Genomic DNA, 20,989 nt, shown 5'->3' with positions numbered 1-20,989 from the left:
TCATCTGAAAAATTAATTTGAGTAAAAGAAAAAATTGTCATTCAAACCTTTTTTTTGTAATAAAAATAGTTTAAGGGTAAAAAAATAGAAAATGTATTTCTTTTTCATATTTTATTTAAATTTTATTTATCTTTTAAATCTTACATTATAGTGACAAATGAAAAAGAGAATCGACAATCCGTAAATTCTTCTCAAGACAAAACTACTTCAGTCGAAGATGACAATTTCAGCCAGTTCGGAACGGAAGTCGCGAGACTATTGAAGGAATCAAACAGGGAGAAAGCGTTGAGATTGAAAGCAGCGATCAAGCAAACTCTTGAGTCTGCAAAGGAGGAAGGTTAAGAAGCAAAATCCTTGTGGTAAGAAAATCGAAAGGAATTGTCTTTTAGACTTTCATACACTTGAAATTCAACAACTTAGAAAATTTAAACTTCAAACAATGATCTTTCTTGAGATTTGATTTATAAAGTACTTAAACAAAATTTTAATTAAATTAACAGATATTTTTAAAAACTATATTAAAAAGTATTCTTGCGGTTGATGTATAGAAAATATTAATAAATTAAAGTGATAAAAAACAGACGACGAACGATTATTTTTTAATTGATCTTGCATTTTTTAAGTTCAAATTTCTAGGTTACTTGTCAAAGTGGCGCTTTTTATGATTAAAGAAATAAAAAAGAGAAATTTTTTAAAAATTGAATCATGACATGTGGAGTAAAAATGAATCAAATCAGTCTACCAGATGGACAAATAAAAATATCAATAAATTAATCTGTCTCTATAAAAAACACAAGTGTCTTTGGAAAAAAGACGATTCTTTTTACTTGGATCGTAAAAAAAGAAACGATGCTTATGAGAATATATGTAAAAATTTGTTAATGACAAAAGTAACTTTTATCCAAATTATAATAAAGATTCAAGAAGTTAGAAGACTGTATGTTGATGAACTAAAAAAAATATTTCATGCAGAACGTGATGGATATCATTATGAACCAAATTTTCAATGGTTTTGGAGACTTCATCAATTTCTACATCCCTATTTAGATCATGAAGAAATTCTCAAACTTGACGTTTGTTGAAATAAAAATAATTAACCTAAAATAACATTTTTGATAATTTTATAATAAATAATCTAATTATTAGAATTTCATATATAATGAAGAACCCTGTATTTGTCGTAAGCAAAAAAAAATTCGAAAATCATCAGAAAGTTCCACGAAAACTTGTCGAAATGTAGAATTGAAAAATAAAGATTCTAATAAAACAGTTTCCATCTTAGAAAATGAATACAATAAATTATTAAAAAATAAAGAATCTGTAATAATTCAAGTAAATATCTTTTTAAACTGATTTAATATTATATATTGATTTTCTAAATAAAAAAACATAATTTTTAACTACATATCATGAAATCTTTCCTCTGAGAAAGGAACATAACACGTGCAGATCACTATCAAAGATTGAGAGTTGCAGTCGAAGCGATATTTCGTCTCTAACAGTTCGAAAGTCCTGTGATCAATTTGATTTCTTCGCGAAAAGTGTCGCTTGTCAACTAAGAAAAATGAACTCGAATTTTGCTTTGAAGGTGCAAAAGGCCATTCAAAAAATGCTTAAAAATCCTGAGACACTAGAGAAAGAAGAATTCATTAATTGACGATAATGAAAAATTTTATATTTTGGAAAGAAAAGATGATTTCAAATGACAATTACCAGGTATATAAATTTTTAAAGTAAAAATTATTTATCTTATATAGAAATTAATTTCAATTAACTACATATGCCATGTAAAGGTATAATTATTGAAAAGTAGAAGTTTCCGGTTTAGGTAAAATTATCACCGCGAATGCAATTATTATACACTGGAAATGTTTAACTTATTCAACTTAAATTTGTCAAAATTCATTAACAGAAGCTAAATTGCATTTACAAATTGTAAAGGAAAAGGGTTTATTGTCAAAATATTCACTGAATACTCAACGAATGTATGTAAAGCAAAATTATTTTGAAGCTAAAATCTCATTACTATCTAAAATGTGATGTGAAGCGTATTTATACAATGAATTTCGTGAAAGACCATTTTCTTAAATAATTATATATTATGATTTTTTTTAAAGAAAACGTTTTATGCAGTCAGAATTTTATTTTCCTTTAAGCAAAATATTTTATTGTGCATATAGATTGAAAGCTATCAAAAAACTGATTTTTTATTGGCTTTATAGAAAATTCCGATTTATGATCCACCATACATTTTTATGAGAAGTAAATTGGATCTTAGTCGCACATATTCAAGGACCTTCACCTCTCATAAAAAATAACTGTTGTAAATCTTTCTAAATATCTCCTCGTGTTTCATTCAAAGAATTTTTTTATTGAGTTATTCCTAGTGAAATCGGTTTGGTCTTTATTGATTTTTTTTTACGAAGTAGTTCAACAGCTCGAGGGGTGGTATATCTAAACCTAAGGTCATAATAAAATTGTATTGGCATTCTAGCTGAAATCGTAAATATTGAAAGCCTTCGACCTCCTGGTACGTTTTTCGACATTTCATCTATTTTCTTTTTTTTGAACCTCAACAATTCAATTATTCGAAAAGCTTTTAATCCGCAGAAATTAGAAGTAAGGATTATGCTATTATTAAGTGATATATATTCTGTTAAGAAACAATATTGATTAAAATTAAATTAAAATGTTTACAGAATATAAAAATTGAATTGCGATTTAAAATTAAAAACGTTGTGTATTTTGGTCATTTGCAGTTATTTTTAATGCGTTTTAATCCTTTTTATTAAAATGAATTAGAGTGTCAGCAATATTTACATTCTATATACAAAGAGAATTCAATTAGCTCCAAATTTTCATGGTATTAAATAGAATTAAATTTCGGATTTCAATTACATTCAATTTTTCCGAGAATTAAAAATAATGTAGAGAGAAAAAATGATTTTTTTTTTTTTGCAAAAACTATTGGTCAAAATATATATTTACATTCGTGTGTAACATCAAGTTTAATTAAAAACTCATTTATAGTGGCGCGTGATTTTGAAATACAAAATCAGTGAGCGTTTCGTAATTTGATTTATTGTTCAATTTTCAATAAAACGGAAAAAGCTCATATAATTATTAATTAATTTAATATTAAGATAATTGCATTATTAATTATGAAAAATTGATGTGTGGGTCAATTATTGAAAATGTCTCGCACCAAGTGAATGCGACGAATCGATGAACCATTCAAAGAAGACTCTGATATTTAGTATGCGACTTGAGTTTCTACTGAACAATCAGACAAGGAAACAGCCAGACAATTTTAAGTGGTTTACAAAGGACTACTGTTGAATAAAAAGCTTCCAGAACATTTCTCCTAACTTGAAGTAGCAGATTCATTTGATTAATGAATCCAGGCAAAGAGAAATAAATCCAAAAGGATAATAAAAAAGAACTTTATCAGCTTATTTTTAATTTGAATCCATTAGTGGTTTAAACTCACAAAAAAAACAATATAAAAGAAAACGAGTAAAGTAAAAAATCGTAATATTATTTTTGCCGTTAATAATTTATTCATTGATGATTATGAAAACAATATAATTTAAACTCATTTGAATTTAAAAATTGAGGAAAAATAATATTGCAGAGTATGAAAGTTAAATATTAAGTAGTACAAGAAGATTTTGATCAGACAGTAATATCAGATAGTAGGTGAGCTTGCAGCAACCTTGCGGCAAGAATGCCGCGCGATATTGCCAACCTTTGCACGGCAAACTTACCGCCAGCTTACTGCAAGCTCCAAATGTCACCTAACACAAGCTTGCATGGTAAGCTTACTGAAAAATTGCTCAGTAATCCTGCCGAAAAATTCTAGTGTAAAGTTACTACAAGGAAATCGATTCTCTAACTTTCCTACTTCCCACTTTTGACTTTCCACTTCCTACTTTTTACTTTCCACTTTTCAATTCCAATTTTTTTCTTCCCACTTTCAATTTCCACTTTTTATTTTCCACTTCCCACTTTTTACTTCGAACTTCCCACTTTTCAATTCTCACTTTTTACTTCTCACTTTCCAATTCGACTTTTTACTTCCCACTTATCACTTTCCACTTTTTACTTCCGACTTTCCGCTATCTAATTCTCAATTTCCAATTAGACTTTTTACTTCTCACTTATCACTTTCCTTTTTCCACTTTTTACTTCCACTTCCTACTTTTTACTTCCCACTTTACAATTTTTTAGTGAAAGAAAGTGGGAAGTAAAAAGTCGGAATTGAAAAGTGGGAAGTGTAAAGTGAAAAGTAAAAAGTGGGAAGTATAAAGTCGGAATTGAAAAGTAGAAAGTGGGAAGTAAAAAGCCGGAAGTAAAAAGTGGGAAGTGGAAAGTCAAAAATCAAAAGTGGGAATTAAAAAGTCGGAATTGAAAAGTGGAAAGTAGGAAGAAAAAGTGGGAATTAAAAAGTGGAAAATGGGAAGTAAAAAGTCGGAATTGAAAAGTGGAAAGTGGGAAGAAAAAGTGGGAATTAAAAAGTCGGAATTAAAAAGTGGAAAGTGGGAAGAAAAAGTGGGAATTAAAAAGTGGAAAATGGGAAGTAAAAAGTCGGAATTGAAAATTAGAAAGTGGGAATTAAAAAGCCGGAAGTAAAAAGTGGGAAGTGGAAAGTCAAAAATCAAAAGTGGGAATTAAAAAGTCGGAATTGAAAAGTGGAAAGTAGGAAGAAAAAGTGGGAATTAAAAAGTGGAAAATGGGAAGTAAAAAGTCGGAATTGAAAATTAGAAAGTGGGAATTAAAAAGCCGGAAGTAAAAAGTCGGAATTGAAAAGTGGAAAGTGGGAAGAAAAAGTGGGAATTAAAAAGTGGAAAATGGGAAGTAAAAAGTCGGAATTGAAAATTAGAAAGTGGGAATTAAAAAGCCGGAAGTAAAAAGTCGGAATTGAAAAGTGGAAAGTGGGAAGAAAAAGTGGGAATTAAAAAGTCGGAATTAAAAAGTGGGAAGTGAAAAGTGGAAAGTCAAAAATGAAAAGTAGGAATTACAAAGTCGGAATTGATAAGTGGAAAGTGGGAAGAAAAAGTGGAAAGTCAAAAGTCAAAAGTGGGAATTAAAAAGTCGGAATTGAAAATTGGAAAGTGGGAATTAAAAAGCTGGAAGTAAAAAGTCGGAATTGAAAAATGGAAAGTGGGAAGGAAAAGTGGGAATTAAAAAGTCGGAATTAAAAAGTGGAAAATGAGAAGTAAAATGTAGGAATTGAAAAGTGGGAAGTATAAAGTGGGAAGTGGAAAGACAAAAGTCAAAAGTGGGAAGTAAAAAGTGGAAAGTAAAAAGTCAAAAGTGCGAAGTAAGAAGTCGGAATTGAAAAGTGAGAAGTGGAAAGTAAAAAGTGGGAAGTGGGAAAGTTAGAGAATCGACCCTCAGATGGGACATTTGAAGCTTGCCGCAGGGTTGCTGCAAGCTTACGTGCTATCTAGAATGTTTCATCTTGTTTTAGAGTAAAATGTTTGCTATATTGTAAAAAATGTTGAAAATAAAGATTGTTACTTTTTTTTTAGAAATAGAATTTGTAGAAATACTCACTATATTCAAGCTCGTCGTTTTCTGCAAGGTGCGCAGTGGCATTGTGAATGTGCTGGCTCGTTTCTGTGGTGGTGGTAGTGGAGGAGGTAACCACAGCAACAGCGACGTGGGTTAAGGCCGAGGACGGATTAGTTGGAATTGTCGCGCTACTGCTAATCGTCGCTCCTACCACAGTTGGTGTAATTGTTGAGGGTGTTGTTGGAAAACTCATACTTCCTGTAGATTGGAAGGTTTCCGTGGTATTCACCTGCATTTTTCACAACACCTTTTTTTTATTAGATCACCTTACACCATTCATCTCACTCTTTTAAAGACCATTTTTCACTTCCTATAAATAACGCGAGGAATTAAATAAAAATTTTTATCACTTCATCTTCATATGACGTCGTCATCATTGAAGTCAATCGTCTTTTTTCATTCATCTATGGATAATGTTTTTTGTTTCTCAAATTTTTCAAACAAATTTCAGGGAAAGTTTTTTTTAGCTGAAAAAGTTGTTCTCATTTGAAGGAAATAAAGACACGTGTCCTCATTTTTCATAATTTCACTCGTTCATTTTCTGCTGTTCGTTATCTTAGAGCAAGTATAAAATTACCTGGAAAATCCCAAGGAAGCTCTTCGTTCCGTTTCGGTGTCCTTTTCTCGTTGGATTTTCCTCTTTCACAATTTCCTTTATACTCACTTTCCCCCAGGCTCTCATTGATGTTATAGCGTTAGGAAAACTACTTGGTTCTTAGATCTCGGTTGATCTAAGCAATGATGCGTTTTCTCCTTTATTGCAACAGAAACGAATTCTGCAATAAAATGCAAAAAAAAAAAAAATTAGTTAATTATTGTCAAGAAAAAAATCTCAATTTTTTAAATAAAGCATATTATTTTAGCTGTGTCAGCTAATTTTTTTTATTACTTGTTAAAAAATGGCTAATATATAGTATTAAATTCTTTCTCCTACATATATTAAAATGTATGCCTTGAGAAATTTTCAAGACTAAAAAAAATAATAAAACGGAAAATTATTTTATGAGAGAGTTAGCTATTTGTTATTTTTAAATATACTGTGATTTTGGCAAGAAAAGAGAACTCATTATGCAAACGGGAACGTTTCATGCTGTCTAGTCAAGAGCAATATAGTTTCAAAACTTAATGCACTGTTCTTCCCTCGCGAATGATTTACGGATAATTTTTCCACAGTTTTGTTATCTGAATTAATGTCATCGACTTGAAATTCTGTCTGCAAATGTATTTTCCCGCTTTTTATTCCTTGGACGGCAAGAATAGATATTCCTTGAATTTTTGAATATAAATGTTTTTCAATAGTTCAACTTTGTATTCTTCTATATTTATTTTATTCATTTTAAAAATAAAAAAAAATTAGAAGAACAAATATCGTTTTATTTGCGTGGAAAATAATTATAAAAATGAATATCACAATGGAGAAAAAAAATCAATTTAATAAATATTCACTGAAAATATTGAAATCAATTTCAACTTTTTTAATTGAACCTACAATAGTATATGCTTTTCTCTTTTTTTTCAACTATAATGTTTTGCTTTTATTTAGTCGAAATACCTTTTATTCGAAAACTCTCTGGTATAATGCATTCTTGAATGAAAAAAATTTAGAGAGAAATTAATTGTTGAATCAAAAAATTACTAATTTATTTTTTTACACTTATACTTTCTAAATTTGAATTAGTAAAAATTTTAACAAATTTGAATTAGTGACTTACTTTTTTGAGTTTGTTAAATTTTACTAAAAAATTTTTGTTGACTATTCTAGTTGAATTTTACTAGAAGCAAAAAGTGAGTCAGTAATTGAAATTAATTTTTTACTAATTCAGATTTAGTATATATTATCGAGAAAGCATTATGTCTCATTAGGGTATAGGACTTCTATTTAACGAACCACCACTGCTAATTGATATAAGGGTACAACAGAAATCAGATTGTCAATTGGACGCAAGAGGGGATTGTGAATTCATTAAATGGCATCAAAGCTGATTGATACAGTGTTCTATAGCGGAAACTATGTATATATGGCATCAATGTCTGCTATATATATGTACCTCAGTGATTGACATTGATTACTAATGGATTCAGATCTAGTTTCGAATTTTACAGATTAACAATTTAAGAGACTAACAATAGAATATTTCTCCAGTAGAAAAATTGAGTTTAATTAATGCCATACACTGAAAAAAGGGTTTGGTATTGACAACCAAACGTTTTGTTGGTATTTAAGAAACCAAATTTTTTTTGTTGAATCAACAAAATTTTGGTTGTCCCAATCAAATTTTAGTTAGGACAACAAAAATCCTGTTTTCCTAATTTTGATTGTGTCAAACAAATTTTGATTGAGACAATTAAAATTTTGTTGATTCAACAAAAAAATTTTGGTTGCTTAAATACGAATCAAACGTTTGGTTGTCAATACCAAACCCTTTTTTCAGTGTAAAAATTTCTAATGAAAAATTTTTGTTGAAGTTTTTTAAATACATAAAAGTCAACTGAATCGAAATTATAAAAATTTTAAGTACATAAGTATAACAAAAATCAATATATATTTCTTTTAAGATTACCCTCTATTGTTTTATTTTCTTTGTAAAATTTAATTCAAAGTGCGCGTGAAAGGTACGTTTTTAGCATTTTTCTTTGAAGCTGGTATATATACTTTCTCGTGCATTTTATTCTTGAATGCGTTCAGTGATGCACGACTTCATCGTCTTCAACATCTCCGTCTTCAGACAACGATGTTATATAATAATGGGGGGATAAAAATGGAAAATTTCGCTTCTATTCGCACTACTGAACCGCATATCAAGATGAATATATATATATTTTTTTTAAGCGTCAATAATGTGATTTCAATAACAATAGCATTTTTAAGTTTTTAAAAAAATTTAATTTTACAAATTTACACCTATTAGAAATTAATTTTTATTATGACATAAATAATGTGCAATTACGATTTGAAAATATGTACTAAAGGTGAAGTCACACACGCTATTAAAATAGTCGTTGTTTCTTGCCACTGGGTAATTTAGAAGGAGACAGGCATTTCCCGCCCTATTTTACTCATCCCTGAATTCAAACGGAATTAATATCACGAGGCTTGAAGGGTGCTCTTGTATTTGATGTCAAGAGCAAAGCAGTCCTTAGAGTGAAAGAGGGGTTGAGAATTATTAAACCTCTCAATTATGTGTCACCATACACGAGAGGAAAATTGAAACTCACATGCTTTTTTTACAGTCACATTAATTTCGTATTGATAAACTGTATATGAATAATTAAAATAATTCGATTCTTTTTCATTTTTTTAAATTAAAGCGAAAATTTTGAAAAATTTATAAATTTTTGCAAAACTCATTAGTTTGCAAACAGATTTTATTTTGTAGAATTTTTAAGTAAGGGAATTTCATATCACAGAATTTATTTTATACTTGAAATATTCAATTAAATTATTTTATATAAAGCATATGATTTCTATAAAAATTTTAATTAATCGTTTAAAAAAGGAGCAATTTTTGTTGCATGTAAAACAAAACGAATAAAATTAAAAATTTTTCGAGAACTACATCCCTTGCGTTAAACTGAGGCTAGGGCTGACCGAACGTACTCTTGTATCACTGTCACTGTTCTTAATACCTATCAAGAAAACGCGGTAATCAAAACAATGAATTCACAGAAAATTAAAAGGCATTAAAATAAGCTGCAACGCTTATTATTTTAATCCAATTTTACTTATTTTAATCCATTTTGGTATTAAAATAAGCAAAATTGGATTAAAATAATAAGCGTTGCAGCTTATTTTAATACCTTATAATTTTCTGTGTTAAAAATTAATAAAAAATTTTTCATTAACTTTTTAATTCTTTAATTTTGAATTTGATTTTTAAAGATTTAAACGATTCTTACACATAGACATAAATTCTAAAAAAAATATCTTCAGTGATTTTGAATGTACTGCAAAGAAATTTCAGCATCACACACGTAGATATAATAAAAACAACAAACAAACGATAAAATGAGCATGTTGCAAAGAGATAAACAAGGAAAGGGTTATATTGGCAGCACACATGTATTCGATAGGCTGTCGAGCCAAATGCCACAATAATATCGGAGGGTCAACCACTGCAAATGTGGAGCACCAAATGGCCGACGGCACATACTGGTCTGGCGATAAACCAACTCTGGAAATGGAACTTGGAGATGCGAGGAAATCTAGAAAAAAAAAACCCTACCGATGCTACTCCAAGAGGATATAATATTTACACTCCATGTGTGCAATAAAAATCCAATCGTAACTTTTCAAGGTGATATTGGTTGAAAAACCAATTTCCAACCTTTTGATAGTTTTTTTTTAAAAAAAAGTATATTTATTTCGACGATTGTGGTTTTCTTATTAAGTAATTTTATTCTAAACAACGATAGTATTTTTGTGAAAAATTCAATTAGAGTTTTCATTCAATTTTTTGATATCATAAGTGCTACTGAAGTAGTCGATTTAATTTTTCAAAGGTAGACACATTTAAAAAATTGACAATCGTACAAAAAAACTGATTTCTTAAATAAATAATGTTTTTTTTTTCTCCTTGGAGATGAGGACCCCAAGGAAATTATCAGTGGAAAAGGTCGATAAAGCAGAGACAGAAATGCAGAGAGAGCAAGATGTTTGCCTCTTTTGTGAACCTATATAACAATGGATAGGAATCTTTGGGGAATTTATCAGTTTCAGGGGGATCCGGATTAAGGTAACGGAACATGGCTAATTCAAAGAAAACCTCTAAACCTATATCCAACGACTATTTCTACTTTCCCTTGTGGCAGCTTTCTTTTAAAGCAAACCATAATCTGACAATTGTAAAAGTAACTTTAAAAGAATAATTTTCTTTTTGGATTTATTAAACCTGTGAATTTTTCAGGTTAACTTTGTTCAACAAAACCAGTTGTCGAATTAACGGAGGATATTCATTGTAAGTCTCGGGATTAAGGAAGGCTTGTTTATGGTGACAAAATGGGATATAGGATCGCTCCCTGCAATTCGACTCTCGTGGAGTGAGAGTGTACATAGTATAATAAGCAATTTGTTGTCCTATTCAAAGGAATTAATTTGTTAAATTCGAGAAGGATATATAATTCTTCTTTTTATTCTGATAAAGAAGACTTGGAATAATAATCCAACAGAAAATAATAAAATCCTCTAACAGTTTACAATTAAAACAAATCTCTTGAGCTGTGTTTTTTTTTTTTTTTAAAGAAACAAATTCCAAAAAATTTAAGTAGAGAAAACTTGTTTGAAACAATTTTGTCTAAATCACCCTCATCGTTGGCAAAAACTTTTTAACAAGGAAATAAAGCCTTGATCCGAAAAAGTATTGCGACTAGCTCTAAAGTTTTGCTCATTGGATTCTTCAAAAGTTTCGCGCATGTTCACGTGTTTCTCTCTTCCTGTAGATTTTCCGATTGGCAAAAAAAAAAAATATAATTAAAAAGCATTTTCATAATCGAATTGATTACACCTTTTATTATAAGTACGCGCGGCGACAGCATCTGCAGCATTAATTAGAAACTTTCCTTTTAGCCATACTAGCCCCGGGCCATCAATTTTGGACTTTCGACATAATCACGTGATCTAACAGCATCTAAAAGCTCTAGCAGGAAACCTGGCTTTGAAACTTTATGCATATATTTTACAATATGAGTCAAAACTTATTGTCAATAAGTCGATTATATATAATTTCTCGATATAATTAAATGCCAGACACTTTAATGTAATAATAGAGGTATACTTAAATTTGGTAACATAATTTTCGATAATAATTCATATTTGAAAAATAATGTCAAAAGGAAATATTGTGGAAGCCAATTAATTCAAATCCAATATCAATATAGATGTTTAAAAATGGTTTAAGATTCAATTATATGGGAAATTGACTTTTAAAAGTCAAGTGAGTCCCTTGCCGTGTGGCCTTGAACGAAAAGGGACAAAAATGAAAAAAATTCTTCTTGCGGAAAATCACCATCCTTCTACAGATGTATATATATGTATGTTGACAATCTCTCTTGTTTAAAGCTTCTCTCACACTTTTCTTCGTGCCTAAGCAAACATTTCACACTCTTTTCGAGTATATTTTCCCCGCTCTCTCTCTCTCTCTCTTTATTTTTTCACCTGACAATTTCACAACCCAAAAAGAAATTTTGTCAAATAAAAGATTTTTCTTTCTTGACAAAATGACAAAAAAAAATTAATTAATAAATAGCGATTTGAATATTTTTTGTATGATTAAATTTAGTAAAAAAAATATTATATTGGCCTTAAAAATGGTTATTGAATGATGTTTTTAAGATCCGTAATTTCCAATTTTTATATTCGAATGCGAATTTACGACGTAGCAATAACACGTCACTTAATGGATTGTTAATATCATCTCATCAATTTTTGTCTTCCTGTCTAACGATTTGTAATGTGAAAGAACAAATATTTGGATTTCTATAAGCTCTTTTTCTTCTATATATCTTTTTATGTTTTTCTTATTTCTTCTTTTATATATTGATTCATCGTTATTTGTCTCAAATATATATATATATATATATATATATATATATATATATATATATATATATTATTATTATATTCCCTATAGATTTATTTATTTCGATAAAAATTTTTATCTAGAACCTTTCATATATAAATGCTAGCATATTTTAAATTATGTATTGCAACGCTACACCAGAGGCAAATCGGCTTAAAGACTTATGTCCCATTTAGGTCAGTTTCCGTTGAAAGTGTAACGAGAATATATATGTATATTTTATGAGTTGGGTTTAAATCTCGAAAAAACACTGTTATATTAGTTATCAATGACATTTGTGATTTTGCTTTTAATCAACATAAATTGTTAATTTCCAGATTGAAGATACTTTTAGTATATTTAAAATTTCGCATAGTATTACTTGAAAACAAGTTGCTTGCCAGGAAGTGTGTCCAAAGATATATTCGGCAATTCATATGGTTATATGCCCATAATTTACAGGCCATCCGAGGATACTCGCATCCAGAACAACAATGAGAGCTATAGAATAATTCGAGCATTGTGAAAGCAAGTGCTTTGTGTGTCACCGTTCAAGTCCTAGTCCTTTATATCATCTGCGATTCGCCTTGCGATTTAGAAATGTGAAAATGTTGTCATTTCCATTTTATGTTAAAAAAATTGACTTTTGAATAAACACTTTTGTTTCAACAATCTGCTTTTCACAAGCACTGCAGTGTCAACGAAACTAAAAATATTCAAATTTTTCTTTTTTATTTTCTTTAATAATGTTATGAGCAAGATTTTCTCAATTTGAATGCTTTAACTACAATGCAAATTCATACTGGAAACAGGAAATGGAATAATGGATCAAAAACAGTGTTTACTGAAGGTATTCAACCTTTGTAAGATAAATCTGCTAGAGATTCATTCATTTTATGCATAGAAGAGCAAAAAGTAGTTTATTATTTATTTTGTAAATATATTCAGTTCGGGATCGTTTTGAGAACATTACAATCACGTGAAGGCAAACAAGGTCAAAACATGATCGGCGTTAAGCTGACGAGAGAGTATTAAAGCAAACCGCAAAGTTCTCCCCGTCGCGTCGCGCACTGACCGATGATCCATTCTGATGCTGTAATTCGACAATTCCGCAGAGAGGAGAGGATAGGTGTGCTCCACATCCTACACCTATCACCGGTTTACCATGACTCTGACCCATACATGATGAATAGATATCAGGACTGCCTATTTGAATTTCCACTCTATCTCTAATGCAAGTTAGCCTCCAGCATTCAGCCAGGATTTCAAAGGCTAACGTCACGTTCCAGTAATATCCAGAAGCGAACATAAATGTTCAAAATCCATGCACACTCATTTCAATGCATGACATACAACAAAAAAAAAAGTGAATAGGTTCTTGCGACACCGTTCGCATTCTGATGGCTATACTGCGCAAATTCTCATTCCTAGATCGCACACTTTGCCATTTTCCTTTTTTCAATCATCCCAAACGAACTTTCGATCCAATTTCATTCATTATATTTCTGAATCAATGCATACGAAAATACAAATAGAAAACCATTCTCAAAAAAATGAATATTTAATCATTTTTAAGAAACTTAAACCTTGAAAATTAAGCACAAAACACACTACTTATTTCATGAGAAAATTAGGAAAATCTCTTTTTGAGCTCATTTGTAAAAATAAAGAGTAGCTAACCCTTAATATTCAGTGCAGTTAATTACCCTGCCTCTCTCTCTCTCCCTCCGAGAACGTGCCATTCTAAAAGCGACCCCTGCGACCGTTTTCTCCAACAGGGAATTTCCTCAGATTTTCCAGACAAATTGTTTTATGGTAAATTTGAAATTATAATTACATTCCACCCAGAATTTTACTCAAAATGAAGTTTTCACTAATTACCTATTGAATGTATAATTCAATTACCACTCTTCGTATTTATAACAATGTAAACAATTAAATTGCAACGACTTTGGGTACTAAATTGTCATTTTTGGTTCTATTTTAGTAATTTCTTTTTATTTATCAAAGAAAAAAATGAAAGTGCAAAGAATGTTTAATGCTGCAAACTTGAACTTAATAATGAAATATGTTTCTTTTTTTTCTATAAAAAACACTTGACTAATCAAAGGCTGAAGGGGACGCCACGAGACGGTAATAATTAACTTCAATTACAAGCCCGTTTGGCGCTATTACGATCTCCGGGATAACATGACATAATTGATTTACACTTCAACCCCTGAGAACCCAATCCTCTGACCAATTATCGTTAGAAATTTAGTTTTAATATATCATTCTAATGAGTTTTCAAAATTTCTAAAAAGTTCAATATTTCTTTGATATATTATTAAATAAAAAAATTTGAAAAATTATTTTGTGCAACACCTGCAAGAAAATACAGCACAAAGTAGTTAATTTCTGCATTCTGATAAAGTGTGCAGAAAAGTACACATTTCTGCACAATTTCAGGCATATTAGGCAACATAACCTTAAATTTATTCTTTAAAACAGCATATAAAATAGCTTTTTTCTTGCAGATGTTGCACAAAGCAACGAATTAATACCAATATTTGAATCAAAACATAATTTGATATAAATATTGGTATCAATTTGATGAAATTTGGTATCAACTTGACATCTTCAAGAAAACAGTGTAAGTGTCAACTGACAAACTCGTCGAAAAAAGGCTTCATTCCGCTTTCGTTGCCCAATGTTTTCATCTTTTTTGTAGTCGGAATAGTACATTGTGTAACGAGAGCGGAAAGAAGCCGTTTTCCGATGAGTTTGTAAGTTGATCATTCTCGTCGGAAAATGCTTCTTTCCGCTAGAGTTGCAAACAGTGCTTTGTGCAACATCTACAAAAAGAAATCAATTTTATATGCTAGGGGTCAATTACGTAACTTTTTCCGGATTCCACTTTTCACATTCTGAATTCCACATTCCGGATCCCACTTTTCACATTCCATATTCCGGATCTCACATTTCACATTCCGTATTTCGGATTCAACATTTCGGATTCCACTTTTCACATTCCGTATTCTACATTCCACATTCCGGATTCTATTTTCAAAATTCCAGATTCCACTTTCAAATTTCTGTATTCCGGATTCTACATTCAAAATTCCGGATTCCACTTTTAAATTTCCGTATTCCGGATCCCATATTCCACATTCTGTATTACACTTTAAACATTTCGGATTCCACTTTTAGAATGTGGGATGTGCAGTCCGGAATTTTGGAAGTGGAATCCGGAATATGGAATGTAAGAAATGAAAACCGAAATTTGGAAAGTGCAATCCGGAATATGAAAAGTGGAATTCGGAATTTGAAAAGTGTAATGCGAAATGTGTAATTCGAAATGTGGAAACTGAAATACGGAAATTTGGATGTGGAATCTGGAATACGGAATTTTGAATGTGGAATCTTGAATACGGAATTTTGAAAATGTGGTCCGGAATGTGGTATCCGGAATATAGAATGTGAAAAGTGGAAGTACGAAATTTTGTAAGTGGGATCCTGAATGTGGGATCCGCAAATAGTTACGTAATTGACCCCCTGTTTTAAAGAATAAATTTAAGGTTACGTTACCTAACATGCCTAAAAGTGTGCAGAAAAGTGTACTTTGCTGCACACTTTATTAGAATTCAGAAATCAACAACTTTTTGTGCTGCATAAAGTAGCGCTTTTTTGCAGGTGTTGCACAAAAATAATTTTTGATCAGTGAAAAAAAATTGTTTTATCTGACATTTTCTCTATATAAGGCCAATTTATTTCTGTCATCTTTAAAATCATTTTGCCGATATATATAACTGTTTGATTAATATAACCGCACACGATGAACGATCAACAAAAACGGTACTGGTGAGGAAACGTTAAGTGGCACTTTCCTCCCTCAAGTGATCACAGAATTCAAGTCTGAGAGGTCAAGAAGTGCTTATCCCAGTTTAGCTGCAACTTGCTGCTGCTGCTTCTGGGTTCGGCGTCTTACAGCTTAAATCAAGCATAAAATATTTTCTTCTTGTTTTTACTCCTTTTATATACATAGATTTTTATGAACGTTGAAGACTCTTTTTCCTCGGTATACAATCACTATAATATTTACCTCTATTGTAGTTTCAGAAGGTTGTAAAAACAGAATTCTCCACACTCTTTATCATGTCTTTTACCGCTAACGCTTGTTAGTGATTTTATCGCTCTCGGAAGTTCTTTTAATCTAAAATTATATTTACCTTCAATTATAATTTGCAAATTTAAAGTTAAAATTTAACTTCCCACCTTTTACAAGTGTATAAATTTAATCCTTTTTATAAATAATAAAATTTTCCGTAGCTTCGAATACATATATGAATATGATAAAAATGTTTTTCCTTTTATAATTTGAAAATTTTCTTCTGTTTCATTTAGTTGAAATAAATGTAACAAAACGTAACCGACTCGGTTGTTCAATTTCTCCAGAGCATTCCCAGCACACCTACCTCACTTTAATTCGCTTGGTACTTTTCACCGTGACAAATTTCATTCTTGCCAACGTACGTGCATCGAATCTATGAACGCAATGTACAAAGAAAAGTGAAGGCTACAAATGATTCTCGTCCACGCTTGTCTAATCTGATGGGTTATTACACTTTATTTCGTCACTTCATTTTAATTTTATCATAGCAAAAATAAAATTGTCATCTTAATTGACAAATCAATTTTAAGAACAGTATCCTTATTTATATTAATAAAATTTTAATATAATTAACTTTTCATCAGTGAAGACGATACATTTATCAAAAATGTGATTAAAATAAATGTTTCACTTTTCCAGACATTCTAGTTGAAAATTACGTTTAAATATTTCAGTCATCAATTTTACACAGAAGAGTTCTTAATAGCATCCGAAATGAACAGTTCTTGATTGATTATCATATATTGGACTAATTGTTCACAAACATTTTATTAAAAAATATGAAATTTAAAATTCATAAATTAATTAGGATAATATAATTAATTTTAATTTGTTCTAGAGTGGTACAAATTGTATAATTTAGCATGTTTTAAAACTTTTTTTTTAAACATATACAGTACTTTGATTGATAGATGTGGGTGTGTGGTGAAACTCAACAAAAATTCTACAGGAAAATTCAAATTTAAGTTTACTCTCTAAAAATGGAGCACAAAGAATCCAGATTGAAGTTTACATCGCCATCCAATTTCTGAAAACTTTTATATATTCTTTAGGGGAATTCAAATTTTTTTTTCTATATGTGTGACGAATTTTATAAAATTTAAAAAATAATAATATAAAAATATTTTATAATTATAACTGTAAATTTTTGATTTTATTATACATTTATTTTTCTGATTTATAAATTTTTTAACACCATTTTCTTTTGAAAAAACATGAATAAATAATATACTTTTCGTTAAAACATTAACTCCGTTTGCTTTCTATTCTATTATTTTGTTACTCGCATTCGCACTCTCTTTCACCCTATATATTTCAAGCATTACTTCCTTTTCTCATATTGCCTTTATTTTGCTTCTACAATTTTTTTCATATACACACAGAGTAGCAATTCCATTTCCGCTATTTCAACTCGTGTAATAAATTGTTTAAATCAATCGAGACGTTTTCCTGTAGAAATATATATATATAACCTTGTAATATTAGCTGTAATAATTCATAACTGAGTGCTTTCAACGAACAACAAAAGAGATATTGGGCCAAGTTGATTAAACTACTCCATGATTAAAAACACAAAAACCAAAAAAAGAAAGAATGACGAAAATGACAACAATGCAAGAGTTAAAATAATTGCTCAATAGTCGAGAAAATATCAAACCATAGTTTAATTAGTATGTCATTTTATTTATATTATGATAAATATTTATATCTTGCAGCAATCAATTTTATCTGTATACACGAAATATTAAATAATTTTTTTATTTTTTATAAATAACAAAATTATTATTAAACATAAAATTGTAGTTATTATGTTAATATTTAAATTTATGTATTTTAAATTTTTAAAATTAATTATCAACTATTAAAAATATTGTTCGACCGTAAATATTAAATTGTTTAACAATTGAATATTATATTGAGTTATTAAATGTGTTACACAAATTTTAATGGAATATTAATTAAAATCAACTGTACGTATATACTTTGCTATTAACATTTAATTTTTGATCATTAAATATGTATGCGCAGCATTTTATAAAATTTTAAATAAAATAATATTTTATGAAATTTTTTTTTAACAATTTAAAGGTGATTAATTATGTATTTTTAATAAAATCAGAACAAAAAAAGATAGTAAGTATGTAATAAAAATTGAATCACTTCTGTGTTTTCTATATCAAAATTCTTTTTGTGAAATATTTGTTCTACTATTGACTTTTATTTCATCTAAACATCTCTGATTTTTTACCCCTCTTTCTTTTATCTCGAATAAGTCTAGAAAAAATCTCACTTGTTTTATTTATTAGTTAAAATACTTATTATTATAAATTGCATCAAATATTTGAAATGATAAAATAAGCTGTTCAATAAAATTACATAGTGTAAACATTAATTCAATTAAATTTTTTTAGCAAAAAAAAAAAGTTGAAAATTTTAGAATTAAAAATATTAAACAACGAAGAATTATAAAAATGGAGTTGTGTTTTTATTTTAAATTTAATCTGTAGGATTTTTTGAGCATTAAAATTTTGATAAACGTCAAAAATGAGTTTTACTGTATTATATGGGCATATACACTATATACGAGTTGTATATTATGTTGAAAGTGAGTGACAATGAAATGGTTTAAAAACGTGAAGGGTCAGAAAGCTTTTTTCCTCTTTTCGCGTGTATCTCCAAGAAGTACGAAACATAAAAAGAGCGTATGATAAAAGATGAAAAACATATATAGAAAGAAGTAACTTTGTGTCATTGTAATTAACAGTTGTCTAATTAGACAAAAGTGTCGAGTACACGCTCACTTACCAACAAGGACATTTTAACTTGAAAATATTTTTAAACTTTACTTATTTAGTATCTTATTTTGTGAATGTATTTTTCATAAACGTAATAAATAATTGTGATAAAAAATTATATGATATTTCGATCGAGGGGCGTTTGATCGATGAGAGAATATTTTCTTTTATTATTAGTAGGAAATATTTTTCATACTTTTAAAGTTAGAATACAAGCACCCCCGACCTCGAGTTTCATAGTGTAAACTTTAGAGTTGCTTATATTTCGTCCCAGATATATATATATATATATAATTGTGCATACTTCGTTCAAAGGATTATATATCTCGAAGAGAGAGAAACAGAAGGTTTCTGCTTGTGTATTTAACCAAGTCTGAAAACGGTATTACTAATTATCAGACTTCAATTTCAACTGTAAGGAATAATTATTTGCAGATATTTCATTAACCCACACATTTAACAAATGGTGAAAAGTGTCCTATAATCTAGAAAACAAAAAATAAATATGTTTTTCTTTCATTAATTAATTGCTATATAATACATATTTGCTAATTATGCTCATTTATACGTCCAGTCCAAGCAATGTACAGAACAAACTGGACCAAATATTACGAGAGTTTGCGGTGGTCTCTTTGAAACTGAACAAAGTAGTTAATTGCATGGCTAAACCTCCAGGAAGTTCATTTATTCATTATGTATATGTATATACATGAGTTTATTAAAATCTATAACTAAATTATAATTTTGCATTTTATTATTTTTTTATAGCAAATCGTTTTTAATAACAAAAAAACAATTTTTGAAAATTTAAATATTTAAAATTTACTCACCATTATTTCTAAAGATATCCCAATTCTAAAAATCACATGTTATTTCTTAACAGCTATTTCAAAAATTCACCATGCGATATATAATTATCACTGTGAAATAATAAAAATAAAATATTTTCACAAAGAGTATCTACTCAAATTGTGTGATATTGTATTGTGTGGTCCATTTTTCATTTTCATTCACGTGGTTATAAGTTTCTTTATAATGTTTTTATCAGTATCTGATAAAAATATAAATTGTCAACAATAAATTTCTAATTTTTCTTAATGCATAATATTAATAATTAAATAATATATTAAATTAAAATACTTTTTTTTTTAAAAAAAGTATTTATTTATTTAACAAAAGGAAAAAAAGAAAGTTGCGCGGCGAAAATGTAACGCATTGAACGGCACTCCTTTCACGACACGCTGTTATGGACCATAGCAGGGAGGCTGCGAAACTGAGATGCGATCACAGCGCTGCAAATCTACAAGCGCGCGCACATTTTCAACCCCCAGATAGAACCCCTGGCCATCATCTACTAATACTTTTTTTTGTTTCCCTTACGCAATATCATATAGTGCGTGTAAAAAAAAGTGTCCTTGATTAGTTTCTTCTTTCGATTAAAGTAAATAATCTTAAATTACAGTATTATTTTCTAATTAAAAAAGAAATTGAAAACTTTTTGAAGTGAGCAAAAAAAAAAAAAAAATTTATTTCAATCAAAAGAAATCTCAATATTTATTTAGCTTCTGAGACAAATATATATTTTTTTCTCTAGTACAAATATTTATAAAAGATTAATAAAAACTTTTTGTGAGGGATTTAAAAAGTGGTTTCACACACATATTCTGATAAACAAAATATCATTCGAGTTGATACAACAACATGATTGAATTTTATTTACAGTGTGTAACCATCTTACAGAATTTATTGAAGATGTCTCCGCACTAAAGTTGTTATTGGACTGGGTCTCTAAAGTCAAGAAACTTTGATAAGTAGATTACTGAAAGCAAAATCTAATAAGGAATCGTTAAAGTGCTGTTCATCCGAGAAGATCTTTCTGGAATCAAGCCAAAAACCAATTACGATTTGTCTCA

At 29.2% G+C, this 20,989-nt stretch overlaps 2 protein-coding genes across 7 annotated transcripts in view; one reads left to right on the top strand and one right to left on the bottom strand.

Moving 5' to 3' along the window:
- LOC127279054 (uncharacterized) overlaps window positions 1-764 on the top strand; it is a 34,674-nt gene extending 33,910 nt beyond the window's left edge. For 4 of the 6 annotated variants that reach the window (XM_051301165.1, XM_051301169.1, XM_051301164.1 and 1 more), the window contains one exon: window positions 152-580. In XM_051301165.1, coding sequence (XP_051157122.1) covers window positions 152-342 — 191 coding nt within the window. In that variant the 3' untranslated portion in view covers window positions 343-580. Of the gene's footprint in view, window positions 1-151; window positions 581-623 lie in introns of those variants that run through there. The other 2 variants (XM_051301167.1, XM_051301168.1) reach the window with 2 other exon arrangements.
- Window positions 1-20,331, bottom strand: part of LOC127279053 (uncharacterized) — a 95,265-nt gene extending 74,934 nt beyond the window's left edge. The window contains exons 1-2 of the mRNA XM_051301163.1: window positions 19,907-20,331; window positions 5,560-6,353 (exon numbers count right to left, since the gene is read on the bottom strand). Of these exons, the coding sequence (XP_051157120.1) occupies window positions 5,560-5,812 (253 nt within the window). The 5' untranslated portion in view covers window positions 5,813-6,353; window positions 19,907-20,331. The remainder of the gene's footprint in view (window positions 1-5,559; window positions 6,354-19,906) is intronic.
- Between the last annotated feature and the right edge of the window lie 658 nt (window positions 20,332-20,989).

The sequence above is a fragment of the Leptopilina boulardi genome, unplaced genomic scaffold (genome assembly GCF_019393585.1).
Source record: "Leptopilina boulardi isolate dan_hultmark-lab unplaced genomic scaffold, ZJU_Lbou_2.1 LbouV2_214, whole genome shotgun sequence".
In the NCBI taxonomy this organism is placed as follows: domain Eukaryota; kingdom Metazoa; phylum Arthropoda; class Insecta; order Hymenoptera; family Figitidae; genus Leptopilina; species Leptopilina boulardi.
This window is presented reverse-complemented; position numbering and strand designations above follow the sequence as displayed.